At 47.1% G+C, this 18876-nt stretch overlaps 1 protein-coding gene across 3 annotated transcripts in view; it reads left to right on the forward strand.

The window, feature by feature from the left end:
• Positions 1–16107, forward strand: part of LOC146357897 (NACHT, LRR and PYD domains-containing protein 12-like) — a 33706-nt gene extending 17599 nt beyond the window's left edge. For 2 of the 3 annotated variants that reach the window (XM_084846477.1, XM_084844840.1), the window contains exons 7-12: positions 1071–1241; positions 3924–4094; positions 4498–4668; positions 5311–5481; positions 7357–7527; positions 8751–16107. In XM_084846477.1, the coding sequence (XP_084702603.1) occupies positions 1071–1241; positions 3924–4094; positions 4498–4668; positions 5311–5481; positions 7357–7527; positions 8751–8838 (943 nt within the window). In that variant the 3' untranslated portion in view covers positions 8839–16107. The remainder of the gene's footprint in view (positions 1–1070; positions 1242–3923; positions 4095–4497; positions 4669–5310; positions 5482–7356; positions 7528–8750) is intronic. The other variant, XM_084845628.1, reaches the window with a different exon arrangement.
• The last annotated feature ends 2769 nt before the right edge of the window (positions 16108–18876 follow it).

An 18876-nucleotide genomic window follows, 5' to 3' on the forward strand; every position in this document is an offset into this window, starting at 1 on the left:
ACATTTCTCTTAAACCTGAAGCGATGGCAGAAACCCCTGAAACTGAGTATCAGGGTGAACATGTGAATGCCCGTGTCACAGGTACGTCCTCCGCCCCATAGCTGATGTGTGCAGTGAGCTCACATGGAGGCTGGGATGAATGTCTAAGCCCTTCATATCAGGGATTCGTCAGCCATTCCCTATAAAGCAGAACAATTTCTCACACATCTAGAAGAATCCTCTGGGTCCAGAGAAGAGAGCGATAGGCTTGGAGTTGGTGGAGATCTGAGTAGGGATGGGCGTACTTGTCCGTTTTGCTTTCTCCCGCATTCAGTTTTTTCAAATCTCAATTTCTTTCTATTCGGTAGATGAAGAAATTTATAAATTTTGGTAAAGTGTAATAAATAATGAACCAAAATGAAATTCCCACCCACCTGCACAGGCCAAATTCAGTAGGTACAGCTGTTCCCAATATGGCGAGGACCATGTTGTCCCTGCCTGCCATCTAGCTGTAAAGGTGAGACACTGTCAGGAAAATGAGGCGACAACCCTAATTTAGTGCCACAAACGTGGTTGAACACACAGGGACTCAAACCTAGACTTAAAAGCTAAGGACTAAAAGTCGGTTTTGGTTTCTCCCACGTTCGCATTTGTTTTATCTCAAGTTCTTTCTCTCCTGTTTGTAAAGAAACGTGCAAATTGTGGTAGATAGATTATTACAAAAAAACAAACTGAACGAAATTCTCACCCATCCCGAGATTTGAGAGTGAGATTTTGCTACGTTGAATATAATGTTAAGAGTTAGGCCCTGCCTCAAGAGATCTGAGTTCAAATCTTATGCCCAACCACAGCTAAGTTCAGGTGCAGTACAGATATTTGGACAGACAGCCCTCCCTACATCGTGCATCCATCATCTGCGGCACTGACTGTAAACAGGAAGAAGTGGATTAAACTTCTTGCTGGAACTTCTTGCTAGAAGAAAAACACTGTTGTTCCATGTTAAGTCACAATACTATATCTCACGACATGGGCGGGCATGGGGAAACGCACTAGCGGTGGCTGCACTTGCTCTGTCTGTTTCCCTCTTGCAGACTCTCCACATGTGAGCTCGGCCCGGCCAGTTGCAGGGATCTCTCCTTTGTTCTTAGCACCAGTCAGGCCTTGACAGAGCTGGCTCTGGAATACAACAGCCTGGAAGACTCTGGGGTGAAGCTGCTATGTGAGGGACTGAAACAGCCAAACTGCCAAGTGGAAAAACTGGAGTGAGCCACAGAAGGGTTTCTTTAACCATAATGTTGATGAGTGCTGGGGGGTTATTGGGATTTGGTGGTTTCCAGTAATGAATACAGGATGCTGCCAGAAAAAGAAGTCGGATCTCAAGAGAAGTGGGAGACCCTCCTTCCAGGGGTAAACTGCATTTTGCAAACCAATGCAGCATCCGAATCATGACCTGGGCATATTATGGGTGTTGGCTCCCATTGGCAGCGTCAACGGGCTTGCAGTTCTCTCATCCATTTCTATTTCAGCAGGAAAAGATGACCCTTCTGAGAGACTGTGTCATAGTCGTCCTTCTGTGGCCAAGAATTGCAGAGCCAGCCAATTTCCACCTACTCTTGATTTCCCCTCTCTCCCAAATACGGATGTCGGAGGAATCCACTTGGGGGTGGGACTTGACGAGCTTTCATCAGCTCTGCCCCCCAGACGTCAGCTGGCCCAGCTTGGCACGCAGTCAGTTGGGTCAGCTGGCAAACTTTCTGTAAACGGGGTGTGGGGGGAACATTTGCACAAATTTCTTTTTGAAATTTGCACAAATAGCACCCATGTGCACCATGTTGGGGATCGAATTTCTGCAAATGGTGCCCAGTGGCACCACGTTGGGGAAATGGCAATTTAAGGGAAAAACCTGATCGAGTTCCCAGATTTCAGGGAAAAGCCCTTGGCTCAGGTCACAAATGAAAGCAGAGCTGGGGGCTCTGGGGAAATCTGATGAGATTTCAAAAAAGGGCTGGATTTCCCCACGATGGCCATCCCTACTCCCCTAAATCCTGGCAATGGCACTGTGACCATATAAACGATATAGAGTTGCTCTGACAGCCTTTGCATCTTGTGCAAAGCGAGGGGAGTTCTGTGCGCACACACACACACAACACTTGTGTGGCACAGATGGTCTGCATGAAAATGTGAAGGAAATGAATGCGCAGCCCTGGTGATGGCTGCTGCATGTGCTTGGGGACATGGAAGGGTCTGGCTCTAAGGTCAGGCAATGAGTTATCTCTGTGTGCCAGATAGGGATGTCAGAGAATTCCGCCACGGATCTCGGTGAGGCTGAATGCCAGTGCATTCGGCCCCCCGAACTCCGTGGCGGAACGGCCTGCCACCCCCCGCCCCCCTGCGGATCCCCCTTGGGATGAGACTCACCTGGGGCGGATCTTCCGGGCGGCGGTGGCAGTGGCGGTGGCGGCGGCGGTGGCAGTGGCAGCCGGTCTTCCGACCAGCTGCCACTGCCGCCATTTCCAGGCTTGTGTAAAAAAAAAAAAGACGTGATACTAGGCTATGTAAAGATTTGCGTAGCCTATCATGGCTAGGTAAAAAAAAAAAGACGTGATAGGCTACGTAAATCTTTACGTAGCCTATCATGGTTGGATGGGTTTAAACAAAACAAAAAACCACGTACACAAATGGCTACGGCTGCCGCCATTTGCGTTCCTTCTTTTTACCGTCTTAATCTACATAAATATTTACATAGACTATGACGGTGAAAAGAAAGGGGAACACAAATAGCGTAGCGGGCGCTATTTGTGTCCCCTTTTGATTCCCCGTTTTAGCCTACGTAAAGATTTACGTGCATTCGGCCCCCCGAACGCCTCCCCCCCCCATCAACATAATCTGCGAAAGGTAAGTCACTTTTGTACATCCCTAGTGCCAGATGGATCCCATGTGCCTCTGCTTCAGCACATCAGTGGATTAAAACAAGCAAATGTAATGCTAGATAGAGGGGCTGTTCACACAACACACTAACACTCAGTGATTGAGTGTGGGTTATTGTTGAGCTGTGGGTTGTTCATTGAACTGTGGATTAGCGTGTTGTCTGAACCTAGGACATTTTCCACAGGTTGACTTGTTAATCATACAGTGGCTAATTGTTCTCAAACAAGCCACTTTGAGAACCCATGGTTTGTTTTTGGGTTGTTCAGGATGGTTAACAAGCCACACTGCATGGTTAACAAGCCACCCTGCAGAAAATGCCCTGGGTTCAGACAACACGCTAACCCATGGTTTAACAAAAAAAACCCAACGGTTCAACCACAATCCACACTCAACTACTGAGCGTGGACTAGCGTGTTGTGCAAACCTAGTCACTGAGTGAGTGGGATATACATCAAAACATCAACATGTGTGGAGGGGAGATTAAAGCTTTCCTCCCCAGCCCCAGTCTTGACAAATCCACTCCCCCCGCCCCCTTCCCCTGGTGCTACAATTAGCAACAGAAAATAAAACTGCCATAGGCACCAATAGCTTTTCTTTTTTTTAACTAATAAATGTGACACAGGGTGGTTTCGTCACGACTGAAGCTAGACTACCTGGAGTCCTGCTAGAAATCAGGGCCCTCCTCCTGGTGCATAGGGGTTTTTTTGAGGGGGGTTTAATACTCTGACTGTAAACCATGCAATTCATAGAGCAGGCTTTGTGTCTGTGTGTGAAGAAGCAGCACACAAGAATAAATGGGCAAACGGGACAGTCCCTAAGCGTGCGTGCAGTGCTTGTGCAATATTGGATGTGCATGGAACAAGAAATGGAGTCCCTCAGCACCATTGTGCAGGAGGTGTTGTGGCTTCATTCTAACGCCACCCAGGAATAAAGGCTTCAGAATCTTGTAGCAAGTAGATATCACTGCAGGAGATATGGGAGGGGTTTCTGTCATGCGTCTTTCCTACCTTCTGCAGGCTGGCACAGTGCAGCATGACAGCTGCTTGCTGTGGAGATCTTGCTTCTGTTCTGACCATCAACCAGACACTGACGGAGATCGTGGTGGAATGTAACAAACTTGGAGACTCGGGAGTGAAGCTCCTGTGTGAAGGACTGAGGCACCCACATTGCAGACTGCAGAAACTGAAGCAAGTGACAAGCTGGGTGGATTTCTCTGGGGCGGAGAGCGTGGTTGAGGCCACCTAGCTTATGGCCTTCCAAAGAGCACGAAGGGATCATTCTAGAAATGCTGCACCCCAAGCAGACCAGACCAGACCAGCCCTTTCACCCCCAATTAGGCTTCCATTTCCTGCTGTCACGCAGCAGCAGCATCACCACCAACATTGTCAGTGGAAGTTTCAGGGTAGGAAGCGTCTCCATCTCCAAGGAATGCTGTAAGGAACACAGAAACAGGTTTTTGCTAATTGGACAGGCAGCTCTCATCAGGGGACGTGACAACTGAGGGATGACCAAGAAAGCGGTTGCATGTGGGACACAGACGTACTCTGGGTTTCGTGTGAGCGTAATACAGCAACTGCCTGTCTCCTGCAGCTTGTTCAGTTGTGGTTTCACTGCTGCGTGCTGTGGGGATCTCGCCTCTGTCCTCAGCAGCAGCCAGACGCTGACAGAACTGCTCGTGGGAGGTAACACACTTGGGGATTCAGGAGTGAAGCTGCTGTGTGAGGGACTGAAACATCCAAACTGCACATTACAGAAATTGTGGTAAGTGAGAAGTTCCAATCCTAAATCCTAATCCTAAATTCTAAGTTCTAATCAGGGTCTAATCCTGAGCACTGGAACTGTATCCTGTTGTGCATGGGTGTGCAATTTAATTTTAATGAGGAAAAGCTCTCTCCCGCCCTATCCATGCCTGCTTCCCTGCCTCTTGTCCAAAAGAGTATTTTTCCCACTCATCTCAATTTTCCTGGCCCTCCCGCCACTCTGAGAGGACTACATGTACTCCTTTGCCCATCCCGTTTCTCCCAGACCTCATCCAACCCAGAGCCCCTCCGTCATCAAAGCAATGATCTCGTCTGATCTTGGAAGCTAAGCAGGGTCAGCCCTGGTTAGTACTTGGATGGGGGACCGCCTGGGAATCAGGCTTCCTGCATTGAGCAGGGGATTGGATTCGATGGCCTTGTAGGCCCCTTCCAACCCTATGATTCTATGAACTCTGTGAACTATAACACCTCCAGCTAGGTCCCTTCCTGCCTTTTTGTGCCTTAGCCAAGGGAACTCCCTTCACCCACCCAGCCTGATCTTTGTGCACCCACAATCTCTGCCATCCCTCCCTAAGCCCCCCTAGCTGCATTGCTACATTATTACATGATCTGTGGTCAAGCAAGGTGTGTTGGTCTCCTGCAGCTTGTGTGAGTCTGAAATCACAGCTGCTGGTTGTGGGGAGCTCTCTTCAGTCCTCAGCACAAACCAGGTGCTGGAAGACATTGATTTATGGAACAACGAACTGGAAGATTCAGGAATGCAGCTGTTGTGTGAGGGACTCAAACACACAGACAGCAAGCTTCACACTTTATCGTAAGTATGAAATCTGCTTCTCAAGATGGAAGATGTGAAGTATATTTACAGCACTAATTTTACCAATCTGTGCAGATATGCTTTTTCTCAGTTGCTTCTTGTATCGCAAATAATTGTAAATGATTCAAATAATTTGCAATATATGGTCAGGAAATGAGTCACAACTAGTTAACAAAAAGCAAAAATAGCTGTGTTGGCCATAAGAAAAACTCTAATATCCATATTAATGTAGTACTATCCTGGCATCATGACTTCATCAGCCTTTTTTTCCTTTCTGCAGTTCACCCCACCCACCCACCTGCCAAACCTGCTTTTTGTAATATCTTTCTCGATGAAGAGATCTGGCAACCTCAAAAGCTTGCACAATTTTGTGAGCTTTGAGTTGTCCGAATAAGGGCGCAGTCCTCTGGGTTGTGCCCTCGATGATCGTATATTGTTTTACCCGGCGCTTTTTGGTTTTAATCTTTGTGAACTGCCCAGAGAGCTTCGGCTATTGGGCGGTATAGAAATGAAATAAATAAATAAAGCCAGCCAGCCAGCCAGCCAGCCCTGGAACTTAGAGGCTTACGATCATCCTATGCAGGAGCAGCGGAGGCACTCTTTGCCTCCCTGTCCTCCCGCCTTGCATTTCCACTAGAGGGGCTTTTCAGCCCATCCAGCTGGGGCACTTCAGAGGGGGAATGAAGGGGCCCCTCCAGTCTCCTCTCCTCACTTCCCACTGAAACACCCCCTTTCCCCCTCTCTGACCTCAGAGAGGCAGCAGGCACAGTTCTTTCCATGCCGGCTGCAAGTGGGGAGGGGAGGGAGGGAGGATAGAGTTCCGATCCCTTTGTCAGGAGTGCCCTAGCTGCCTCTTACAGTCCCCTCCAATAGCCAATTCAAGACACAAGCGAAGAGGATTCTTTCCAAGGCTTTATTCCTTTACAACGTAATGACTCTTTCAGATGCTAACCAGCGACTAAGCAAGGAACTGCACTGGGGTAGTTAGCAGAGTAGCCTAAGCTCCAGGTAAGGCAGTTGGTCCCTGTTTGAAGAAGAAGAGCGGGAAACCTCTGAACTTATGGGCTATGGAGAGGTCCTCCCTCTTACCCGTAGGTCCTCGGGATGCGACCATTGTTTTAGTGCCAAGTGGGCAGAGCGCCTCCTCTCGGCATCCTCCATCTGGTGCCACTCCCTACGACTGCACCGAGCATCCAGCAAGACCCCATCCCCTGTTCTCTTGCTGCCAGGGTCACTATCTCTCTCAGGAATGCAGGCAGGAGGAATCTTTCCCTGTCGCTGTGCCTGTGAGCGATGAGTGCGCTCCTCTCCCACAGATTGCTGTTCCTCCTCAGAATCAGAACTGCTCTGGGGTTCTATGGGCTCAGTTTCCACCCTGACACCATTCTTCCAAGACTGAAGCGCTGTCTTCGGCCTCAGAACTGGGAATCCAAGGCATCCTATGGCCCTCAGACACTGTCTAGGAGCCATAGGGTTGCTCCCCCCAGGTCTTGCACTAATATGGGTTTCAAGATGGGTAACATGGGAGGGACCAGGAACTATGATCAGACTTTTCTTTACAACAACCAATGAGGACTCAATGTTTTCCCTGAAAAAAGAACCTGAGCAATGACAAACCCTGATCGCTGACATTCCCATTGGGTGGAATCTCACAGTGAATTCTATTCCATGAACACACGCTATATGCATAGCATGAAATATAATGGGGGGGATACAAAGAATTTGAATAACTGCGAGATTTGAGTAACTGAGTCTTACAGTGGACGTTCTCCTGAACTGTCCTCAAACATTGTGGGAATGGCTGCCACGCCCTGAAATATTGGCAAGAAATAAAGGACCAATCAGCGGTCATTCTGTGCTGCTTTTGTTTTACAGATTGGTGAACTGCAAGTTCACTGCAGCTTGCTGTAGAGACCTCTGCGCTGTTCTCAGCACCAGCCAGAATCTGAAAAAGCTGCAGCTGTGTGGTAATGACCTGGGAGATTCAGGGGTGATGTTGCTGTGTGAGGGGCTGAAGCACCCAAACTGCAGACTGAAGACAATAGGGTACGTCCCAGCTAGTTTCCCTGTGACTAATAAAACCTTCCGGGGGCAGACATGGCCTTGGCTTCCAAGGCAACGTCAAGAGAAAGAGGCAGGAGAACCAAGGGAGCCAGAATGGAGCTGGTCAGGGGAATGGCAAGGGGAATTGGGCTTATCAAACACGTGTGTGTGTGTGTGTGTGTGTGTGTGTGTGTTTGCATGCGCGCACACACAAACACACAAGCCTAGGAGCTTGCTTACATGTGGAATATTGGATATCTATTAGTGGATTGCATTGTGTGTGATCCCTACAGCATATAGTATAACGACACAGAGAAATGTACCGTATTGTCCTTCTGCATCTAGAGATCATGAGAGCCTATATTAGATGGTCCATTTCATGAGGCCACACAGCTTTGAACAAGATCCATTTGCTTTATATAGATCAGAAGGCCCAATGTATCCTGTCCTTAATAACAGGCAAGATTTACAGAAGCACTGGCTCCTACTTTCCCAAATTGCTGGAAAACACACACAGTGACCCTGACGTATTTCCTGTGCATTTGAGAATGTATGGCATCAGCTTCTAAACATTCAAAAAGTGCCTTGCCATGATATATGTGTTTCCATGTAGGCTCTTTCACTGAACACTGGCCTGTGCTTCTTCCTAGAGGTTATTCCCGGACCTAGAATTTTACAACCCTTGTTTGTTCTGATAAGCACAGAGGAGTCCTATAAAGTTCCATGGAGCAGGGAACATGAATAAGCAGTCTAGGTGTTTAAGGAAACAAACGCTTGTTCAGTGAGATTTCAAGTAGCCGGACAAGGCCCACTGCTCGTCTCTGCAGTTCTACCTTTCCCCCCATGCAGCTGAAACACTTTTGTACTTAACTGTCAGCATCAGGAGACTAAAATGACAACTGTCCCAGCAGATGCGCATGGAAATGGGTGTAGTGGGATAGAATAGAACAATGTGGCTTAAGAAATCTACCTTGGTAAAGCAAATGGATGTAAATGTCATTGTTTCTGCCCTGTAGAACCCCAAGAAACTCATTTGGTGAGTGCGGTCGGGGTTCCCTATAAGAATATGTTCAGAACCATCACACAGTCCAACAAATCTCAGGGTTATTTGAGTGGGAAGCAATGACAGTAAGTTTTGTAGTCTGTATGGATATAGTTATCGATATATAGAAACGCCCTTAAGTCGCCATGTATAGGAAGCATGTTTCTTTCTCTTGTGTTTACAGGCTGGATACTGACACATTAACTGAAGATACAGTAAGAGAGCTTAGTTGCCTGAAATGGATAAAGCCTGATCTTGTTTTAGACACATAGAAGGAGCAACAGTGATTGACAGAGGGCAGCAATCAACATATAGAGTACCAGGATAATACTGTTGCTTGGGGTTCCATTTGTCATCTGCGTCTATCACTGAAGAGCAATGAAACCAACATTCAGACTTCTCTTATAGTCAGTGCTGAAGCGACAGCCAAATGGAAAGGAAAAGGACCTGGCCTTTATAAGATTTCCCCCTCCCGCTCCATTTCAGCAGCCAATTTTCTCCAGTGCTCTAGAAGCGGAGTGTTTCTTTTTTGTAAACCTTTCTTCTCTATTTTATGTAGGTTGGTTTGTGTGTATGAGAGAGTTACGTGCCTTCTACTCTGCTCATTGTGTCTCCTAATTCTCCTTTGCAACTAGTTTCCTCTTTTGCCATGTTAATCATATCTTAGCGCCTTAGACCATAGTATGCACCAGTGTACATACTCTGTGGGTACTCAAAACATTTTGGAATTTGTGCATGCAGTGTGTTACACGCACCTCGCTTGATTTTATTGTAATGTTTTAAAGAGGGGCCAACATTCCCAGTTCAGCATGTGCTGTGACGATGCGTGGATGGAAATCCTGTGCATTGGACCCGGCGACTCTCATGTGTGGCAGGAAATTGACAGTGTCTCCTGCCAAGCTTCCAGCTCTTCAGCCACACAACTGCCTTTGCTCCATTCCCATGGACCAAGGACCCATATCAAAAGGGCACATAACAGGCATTCATATTATGCAGTATTATTCACTCAGAAAGGTGAAAACAAAGATCGATAGACTGGTCAATCTGAGAGGAAATTTATATGGCTGCTCGTAAATATTCTGTGGGTGTTTTGCAGATCAAAACTAACAACATAAAATGTTAAAAATGCAATAATTAAAAACAATAGCAAACAATAAAAATGCAGCTTTAGAAGCTGTCCTAATAGGGAACAGCATAAAGTAATTAGCAGCTTAGATGAGAAATGATGCGATTACAGTACAGGTCCTGTAGAAAAGAACACGGACGCCTGTTTCTCATTAACCACAAAGAGTTTTGTGGGAGCTTAAAAACCAACAAATTTATTCTGGTATAAGTTTTCTGATCTGATGAAATGGGCTGTAGTCCATGAAAGCTTATGCAGGAGTAGACTTGCTAGTCTTCAAGGTACAACAACTCTCTTCGCTGTTGTTGCTGTGGTAGACTAGCATGGCTACCCTCTGGGAAAATAGACGATCATCGCTACCCTCTCTTTGCCTTGTTTAAGAACATCCTCCTCCTGTGGTCGGACAGCATCTGAAGTTACTTTGCAAACATTCATTCAGCTCGCCTTGACCTGGCCCTGGCTGTGTGGTTCTGAGGATATCATCATTAGCAGTGGCAGCATCATAATTTTGTGTGGTTGTGTAACACACACACACACTTTTCACTCATGATTCTTTGTGGAATGGGAGCTGATGCTGGAACATGAGAATGTGGGTCTGAAGGAGTACTTTTGCGTGGCTGGGTGATTTTCCCACCTAGATTTCCCTTTGCATGTACAGCCTTAAAGTTCCTGTGCCTCAGTTCTTCCTTTCTGTGGTATGGGTTGCTAGCTGTTCGGGATTCAAAGACTGTTCCACCTCTGGCTCTGCCTCTGCTGACCTGCCCTCCACGCCCCCCTCGGTCAGATTGGCCACCAGCCTCCACTGGCAATGGCACCCCCACTCATGTTTCCCATCAACTGGTATTCAGATGCTGCCTGTTACTACAATATACATATGCACCAACTTAAAAGGAAATATTAAAGGGGCACATGAGTGCCCCTTTAGTCAAAGTGAGTTGCAAAGAGGAAAAAAAAAGGTTCCACCATTATAAGCCTCAAAATTCTAATGCTTATAAAAATGTCATGGGTGGAACTAATAACTTGAAAGTTGCCCTCCATAATCTAGATGATAAAATCTACAATCATGAAAATTTTCAAACCACTCCAATACAAATTGCTACAAATACTGCAAGTTAAAATGTGCTGAAAATTGACACATTTGTACTTTTTACTCAAGCTGTGGCTTAGCATATCATATATTTCTTTCAAATTCTGGGGAAAACTACTTGTGTATCTTATTCAGGCTGGTTGAGGAGGTGCACCTTTCATTGGTCTGGTGAAATTTTGAAAAGAGGTTTAAAAGTTACCAAGGTTTTTCTGCCCCATTAAAGCTGATGGCAGCAACTGCTGGCAAAGTTCTGTCAGGCATGCTCAGTTTCAATCTGGACTTTTCTACATGAGGCTTTTAACCTGCCACTTTACTGAGGTTTCTGCTTCTGGATTCTTTGTGGGATTAAGATCAGCTCCTTTACACATTTTTCCCCCAGGGTTTTAATTTCTCTGCCCTGTGGTATAGCAGAATTGCACAAATACACTAGGCTTTCATGTTGCCATTCACAGAAATACCAGGCTTTACTTGTTAGGGGGGAAAAAAAACCCTTAACATTTTTCAAAGAATGGGAGAGGCCCTGGAGGATGACGACATCATGTTAAGCACCCACAAAATACCATGAGTGAGGAATCATGAGCGCACAATAAATGCCTTGGGTAGAAAGGCCCTCTGAAGCTCGAATGCTGCCAGTAATCCAGTGTTTTGAATTGCACTGTTCTTGTCAGCGTTCCAACAATGGGGGAGGTGCAGCAGGGAACTATCAACTAAGATAAGTGTGAGATAATTTCAAAGGCTGATGGAATCACTCCCGGTGATTGACACATCACTGATGAAGAGAGGGTGGAAATAGGGATGGCGGAGAATTTCTCCATGAATCTCCGGGAGGCCGAATGCCAACGCATTCGGCTCCCCGAAATTGGTGGGGAAATTCTCTGCCCACCCCCCCCCGGGATGGGACTTACCTCTGTTGAATGTCCCTCTCGGCGGTGGGTCCCGGCGGCGTTTCAGCGGTGTTTTGGCGGTGGCCGGTCTTCTGACCGGCTGCTGCCGCCACCATTTCCCCGTAAAGTAAAAAAAAAAAAAAAAGTGATAGGCTACGTAACGATTTACGTAGCCTATCATGGCTAGATTTTCAAAGTCAGCCGTGATAGGCTATGTAAATCTTTACGTAGCCTATCACGGCTGACTTTGAAAAAAAAAAGTGTGTACGCAAATGGCGGCGCCCATGCGGCCGGGGAGACGGGGCGCCTCCCCGCCAGCCTGAATTTTGGCCGGGAGGGGTGGGGCGCCTTCCCCTCCACCAAGAATTTCGGGGGGAGAAATGGAGCACCTCCCCCCCCACCAAACACAGCTGCGGGACCAGGTAAGGGACTTTCGTCCATCCTTAGGTGGAAAGGGAAAAGGTTATGCTGGAATCCTGTGCAGGCTTACTCAGAAGTAACCTAAACATACAAGAACTAGGGATGGCGGAGAATTCCACCGTGGACCCCAATGAAGCCGGATTCCAAAGAATCTGGCCTCCAGAGTTTGCGGCGGAAAGGATCACTTACCTCCACCTCCGCCCGGAATCCTCCGGAGCCAGCTCCTCTCCGTGGCGATTCCATGGAGCCACACACTGGCTCCGTATTGCTGGTGATACGGTAATGGTGGACGCCATTACCATACTGCTGTGAGGAATGAATACAGCCGCACGTGGCGTAGTGGACACCACTTGTGGCCATAAATCCCTTAGTTTAACCTAAATGCAGCCATAAATGGTTGCAATTAGGTTAAACTAAGGGATTTACGGCTGCAAGGGGCATCCACTACGCCATTTGTGTTTGTGTTTTTCCCCGCAATAGGCTAGCCAGCAATACGGGGCCGGTGTGTGGCTCCGCAGAATCACTGTGGAGAGGAGCCGGCTCCGGAGGATTCCAGGGGGAGGAATGGATCGCCTCCCCCTGCGGTGGATTCCCTACAGGCCGGAAGGTAGGGAATCTGCCTATCCCTAACAGGAACATATCTATTCATTTGTACACATCTATTCAGTTAATGACCTGTTTGCATTTTGTTTTTTAGTTTGTTTATCCAGAACATTGTAATAATTTCGTTTTAAAAAACGAGGGAAATACAGTAATAAAAAAACCTGCTGGTTTGCTTGCTTACAAGCAACAAACAGGTATGGGTCAACTCACAAGAGGATTCTTCTAGCAAGCAATACAGGAAGTTTCAGGTGCTTCATAAAGCAATACAGGACCAGGACAACATGGGGCATCTTAGCTGGTCCCAGCACTCCATCCTCCCAATCTTGATTTGGGCCTGAAAGACCCAGGAAAAGTGTGGGTGCATGGAGGGTAAGTTGCAAGCAAGCACAATTTGTGACATTGCACGGTATCATTACTGATCACGGGTCATGTCAGATGAGGCATCAGCCTTTGCTTCCAATTCTCTGGCTTTGCAGACCTTGAACGAACACAAGATAGCCTTAATTCTGGTCTTAAACCAACAGATGTTTTGACCATTTTAACTATTTTCACCAGAACAACTTTTTAATTCATATTGTGCAGATTGATAAATTTACTACATCTCATACAGTGACTCTACTAGCAGACTGATCATATATATGTTTACTCAGAAATAAGTCCCACTGAACTGAGCGGGGTTTACATCTATCGATCTGTGCATAAAGTTGTAACCTAAGAGCTCTTTAAAAAGGGTTCTTTAATCTGAGGGTCTCAGGCCCTCTGAGGTCTCCATTAGGAAAAACAATGAATGGGTTACAACTACTTGTGTATTGCATGAAAAACAGCCCTAGTTAATATCCATTAGTGGAGGCACCAGAATGAAAAATGCCCTGGTTTTGGTTCTGTTTAAATATCTTTTTAAAAAGCACCTGTACTAACTTGAGGTGTGACAAACCCAGGCTAGTCTGTTTCAAAGGTGGTGGATTGCACCTTATCAAATCAAACTGGCTCTGCCTTCTAAACAAACGTTTCAGCTTTATTTAAACAAAGGCGTTTCTACTAGGGATGTACGAAAGTCACTTACCTTTGTGGAGCTTGGATTCACGGTGGGGGGGAGGCACTCCGTCCCTCCCCCTGGAATCCTCCCTGGGCCAGCTCCACTCCACGGAGCTGCCGGCCAGGGCCATCCGCAGCCGGAGTTCCGGCCGCAGACGGGCTGCTGCAGACGCAAATGGCAGCCGCCTTAGCAGCCGCCTTTTATGTCCTGCGAAGCTGCTGTGATAGGCTACGTAAGTATTTACGTAGCCTATCACGGCAAGCCCCCCCAAAAAACAGCGTACGCAAATGGCGGCGGCTATGGTGGCCGCCATTTGTGTTCCCTATTTTTAGCTGTTTTAGCCTACGTAAATATTTACGTAGGCTATTATGGCGAAAAACAAGGGGAACGCAGATAGCGTAATGGGCGCCATTTGCGTTCCGTCCCCCCGCCCCTGTTTTAGCCTACGTAAATATTTACATAGGCTATTACGGCGAATGGAACGCAAATAGCGCCCACTACGCTATTTGTGTTCCCTTTGTTTTCGCCGTAATTGCCTACGTAAATATTTACGTAGGCTATTATGGCGAATGGAACGCAAATAGCGCCCACTACGCTATATGTGTTCCCTTTGTTTTCGTCGTAATTGCCTACGTAAATATTTACGTAGGCTAAAATGGCTAAAAATAGGGAATGCAAATGGAGGCTGCCGTAGCCGCCGCCATTTGCGTAAGCTGTTGTTTTTTTTGGCTTGCCGTGAAAGGCTATGGAAATACGTAGCCTATCACACGGCCTCCGCAGAGACGCAAAAGGCATCCCTGCGTTAGCCATGATAGGCTACGTAAGTATTTACGTAGCCTATCATGACTATGATGAAGAAGTGAATGGTGGCCGCAGGGCGGCCGCCATTCACAAGTCAGCACGGATGGCAGCAGGTAAGTGCTCCGTTTCACGGGCCTTTCGTGGGCTGGGGGGGAAGGGGCTTCGTTCTGCCACGGATTTCGGGGGGCTGAATGCACTGGCATTTGGCCTCACCGAGATCCGTGGCGGAATTCTCTGACATCCCTAGTTTCTACAGAGCTCTCCCGAGCTGTGAGGCCTCTCTCCTCAGGCCAGGGTTGCCCTTAGCAACTTCCTGGCTCTTCCCAGAATGCAACCCATTCAGGCTGAATCTAGTAGTTCTTTCATAGTGTTACGTAGTCCCTCCCCAGACTTATACTAGGCTGAGAGGAAGGTGATTAGGGACGAGGGTTCATCACATGGAGCTTTTATCCTGCTACTGAGATGGCTCTGTCATGGAAGTTTGTGGGCTCTTTAGATGGCGCCATTGCCCTCCAGGGTGTCTCCCGCCATTTCCCCCAGCCTATCCTGTGTTTTCCCCAAACGCAAAAAAATTATTTTTTCCAGCCCACGGAACAGGAGCGCCATGACCTCTTCATTAAATTCTCCCATAGTGAGAGAAACTGCTGTGTCTGCCTGCTGTGGGCATTTGTTTTCACTTGTTAGGGACACAGTCAGGATGAGGAAGGCACTGAGGATGGGAGCAGGGTTGCACGGAAGGAGACCCGAGCAGATTTGACAGGCGGGAGGGCAAGAATCGCCCGCCGATTGCATCTCCTGCCTCTCCCTTTCTGAGTAGGAGGGAGAAGAAGGTAAAATGCCTCCCTGCAACAAAAGGAGACACATCTGAACCCCCACCCCACCAAGCTCAGAAGCAACGTCTTCTGTTGTTTCAGAACACCCTATTAAGGTCAATGGGGCTTACTCCCAAGTGAGTGTGCCGAGGGTTGCAGACTTACAAGGTGATCTTATGTCTACTCAGAAGTAAGCCCCATTGGGGTCAATGTGGCTTACTCCCAAGTAAATGTGCCCAGGATTGCAGACTTATACTGTGGTATTATCTCTACTCAGAAATCACTCAGAGGTTTCCTGGGGGCTGTGAGAAAACAGTACAGCAGAAGTTAAGCTATGAAAATAAGACTCCCCCTCTCCACTCCTTTGCACACATGCCAGGGTGCGAGAAGGCACTCCCTCAGTTCAAACTATGTGGCTGCCGTGTAAAGAAGCCCTTCCTAATCCCACAAAGAAACCAAAAGCAGGAAGCTCCGGAAAGGATGTGGGGTTTTGCAGGGGTTTTGCTTAATGTAGAAACACCCATGGAATAGTCTGGTTGTTGCTTCATCTGGTTGTTGTTCATCTGGTTGTTGTTTCATGCACAGAAAGAACCTGGACATTAAAGTTTACCTCTGTTAATCTTACTGAGCATCCAGATTCTTATTCTGAAGAGTCCTGGGCCCTCATAGGGCTCTATTAGGGAAAACAATAAATGGGTTAGAAGTAGTGCTGTGCCGAACATTTCTCCCACTTTCCCCCTACCATTCTCATTCAATTTGACAGAAAATAAATGGTTTCCAGAAAGAAATTCAACGGTGAAGAAAATTTCAGAGAAATTCTCTTGGGTTGGGAGAGACAACACTTCAGGTAGAGCACAGGGGAAGACATCATGAGGTCATTCCTCCCATAGGGCTTTTTCAGATCAGGAAGTGCAGGCAGTCAAGGAGGCTGCAGAGCAATGGAGAGACGTGTAATAGAAAGAAAATACAAACACAGCTCCCTCGGCTGCCCTGCAGTAATTAGGTGAGCTCAATAACACCACAAAATAAATTTGAAAACACCCTGAGAATGAGGCAGAAAAATGGAAGCCTCTTTCATAGGGGATGAAATTTTGGCTCAGCACTAGTTCCACCTCTTCTCTGGAGCTGGATGCAACAATGCCCCCTGCATTGTGGTGGACGCAAATTGGGGGCCAGCCTGCCCACATGGTTGGTGCTGTTGCCACTTGCAGTGGGAGCATAAAAAACCAAAACCCCTTACGAAGAAAGAAGCTGTGCGACACACCCTGCCAATGGGGAGCCCTGCCTGTGAGAAACTGTTCAGAATTTCTCCTCCTCCTGGAGAAATTCGATGAAATTTTCACCCCAATTTCTCTGCCCACAAAAAGGGTGGAGAACTCTGAGAGGCCATTCGCACACAGCTCTAGTTAGAAGTGCTTCCATATTGCATGAAAAACAGATTGTCTGGAAACGCCCTTCATTACAACCAGGCAGCGCAATTTAAACTTAATGGCACAAAGTTCAGCTCAAGCCCTCTAGATGGACAAACAAACATGAGTATATTTGAGATATGTGCAGGACAATCCTATACATGTGTCCTCAGAAGTAAGCCTCACTGAATCCAATGGGGCTTACTCCCAGGTAAGTGGGCGCAGGATTGCAATCTTAATCTTTAAGAGTGGCTTTTAAAGTGGCCTAGTTTAGCCTGAATAGTTTTCCTCTGTCCCTTGCTTAGGATCTTCCTACATCTCCTCAGTGTCCTGTGCAAACATTGTGAACAACTATGAGCTACAACAAATAAATGAAGTTTGACCTGCCCATTGATACCGTAAAAATGCTTGGTTGGTTGGTTGAAAAGACTTCTATGCCCCTCTTCAGGCAGTCACCAGGGCCATCTTGCCGACAATGCCTTGCTGTGAGGAAGAATCCCTCAGAGCAGAACGTTTGGGCCTAGCGGGCTGTCTGTAGAGCCATGCCAGCTGCTTTCCTGCAGACCCTTTTCAAGGCTAGCCCCACCTGGTTCATGTTACCGTAGTCTAGTCTTGAGGTTATCAAGCATGCATGACTGTGACCAGGTCTGTCTGTTTCAGGGAAGACGGGCATATGCAGTGTAGCGGCGCCGCTGCTGTCATGTGAGCAGCCAAAACCAGAACTGGATCGAGGAGCCGCCTTCAAGGTGCTGGCCTGCCTCGGGGGGGGGGGGGGGGGAATAGGGCATCCAGATACATATGGCCAAAAAAAAGGGACACCAATTTGCATATATTAGGTGTATATATGCAAATTTTGAAATAATTACGAGAATTTAAATTTCACAGAAGACCATTTACCATCGAAATCATGCCCCCAAATTCTTAAATTGGTATGTGCCACACCCCAGGTCACCCAAATCAGTTCTTATTCAATTAATTTAATTTACATCCAGATGGTCTGCATCTTGCTCCAAAATCAATTTCCCTTCAATGAATTATTCCCATTCAGTTTAATCATTCATATCATTATCCCCCCCCCCCCGCCAAAATTAAATTCATGATAAATAGGGTCAGCATTGCAATTCCCTTCAGGTGATGGGGTTCTGATTCTTACACTGAGATGAGGACACAAAGCAGTCAGGTGGGTGGCCAATCTCTGTCTGTCTGTCTTTTAACATAATAAAGCCAGTGAAAGGCAAGGTGATGCAGCCCCTGAGCTGAGCTGCCTGCCGTGTGGCTCAAACTGAATTTTCAAAAGCCTCTGGGAAGGGAGGAAAATGGCGTTTCCATTTCCTTTACACCAGCACAAGACTTTTAAGCAAAAATGTTCAGCCTTCTTTCCACACAGAACCCTCACATCAGAGTGGCACGGAGAAGGACTTGTGGAAGTCTATAAAAGCAGAGGAACAGGGCTTGGGTTTTGCCCAAGTCTTTCTCCAGGGAGAGAATGCATTTGCAGGTTCCTTGGTTGGTCTGCTCTTCATCTTCATTAAAAAAAAAAAAAAAGTGCCACTCTATCACCTCTTACAGTTCCTTCAAGCATTTTCACTCCATTCCACACTGTTGATGAGGAATGTTCAAATATCTGAAAGGCTGTCATGCAGAAGATGGAGCAGACTTCATCACTGTGGCTCCAGAAGGTGGGACTAGAACCAGCGGAAATGGCAGAGCGACAGATTGATTTATTACATTCGTTTTTTGCTCCACATCCAGACAGATTCCTGGGCAGTGAACAATGCAGATAGGATAAAAGAGTAAAAACACCATATTAAAATAATTACTATTTTTAAAAAGAAACAGAGTTCTGATAAAACCGTGGCCGATCACTCAAGGAAGGCTTCCTGAAATAACAGTGTTTTCAGGAGGCACCAGAAGAAACACAATGTTGGTGCCTGCCTGCTTCCAAAGGCAGGGAATTCCACAGGAAGGGGGCCACCATACTGAAGGCTCTCTTTCTTGTGGACTCCAACCGGGCCATAGGTCCATGTGGAACCACCAGGAGCAAGCCCGCTGATCAGTGACTGGGCAGGTTGTTAAGGAAGAAGGTGCTCTCTCAAGGGTCCTGGTCCCAAATTGTTTAGGGCTCTGTACATTTG

The sequence above is a fragment of the Heloderma suspectum genome, chromosome 1 (genome assembly GCF_057233095.1).
Source record: "Heloderma suspectum isolate Gila_16-S chromosome 1, 16-S_ref, whole genome shotgun sequence".
Classification (NCBI taxonomy): Eukaryota; Metazoa; Chordata; class Lepidosauria; order Squamata; family Helodermatidae; genus Heloderma; species Heloderma suspectum.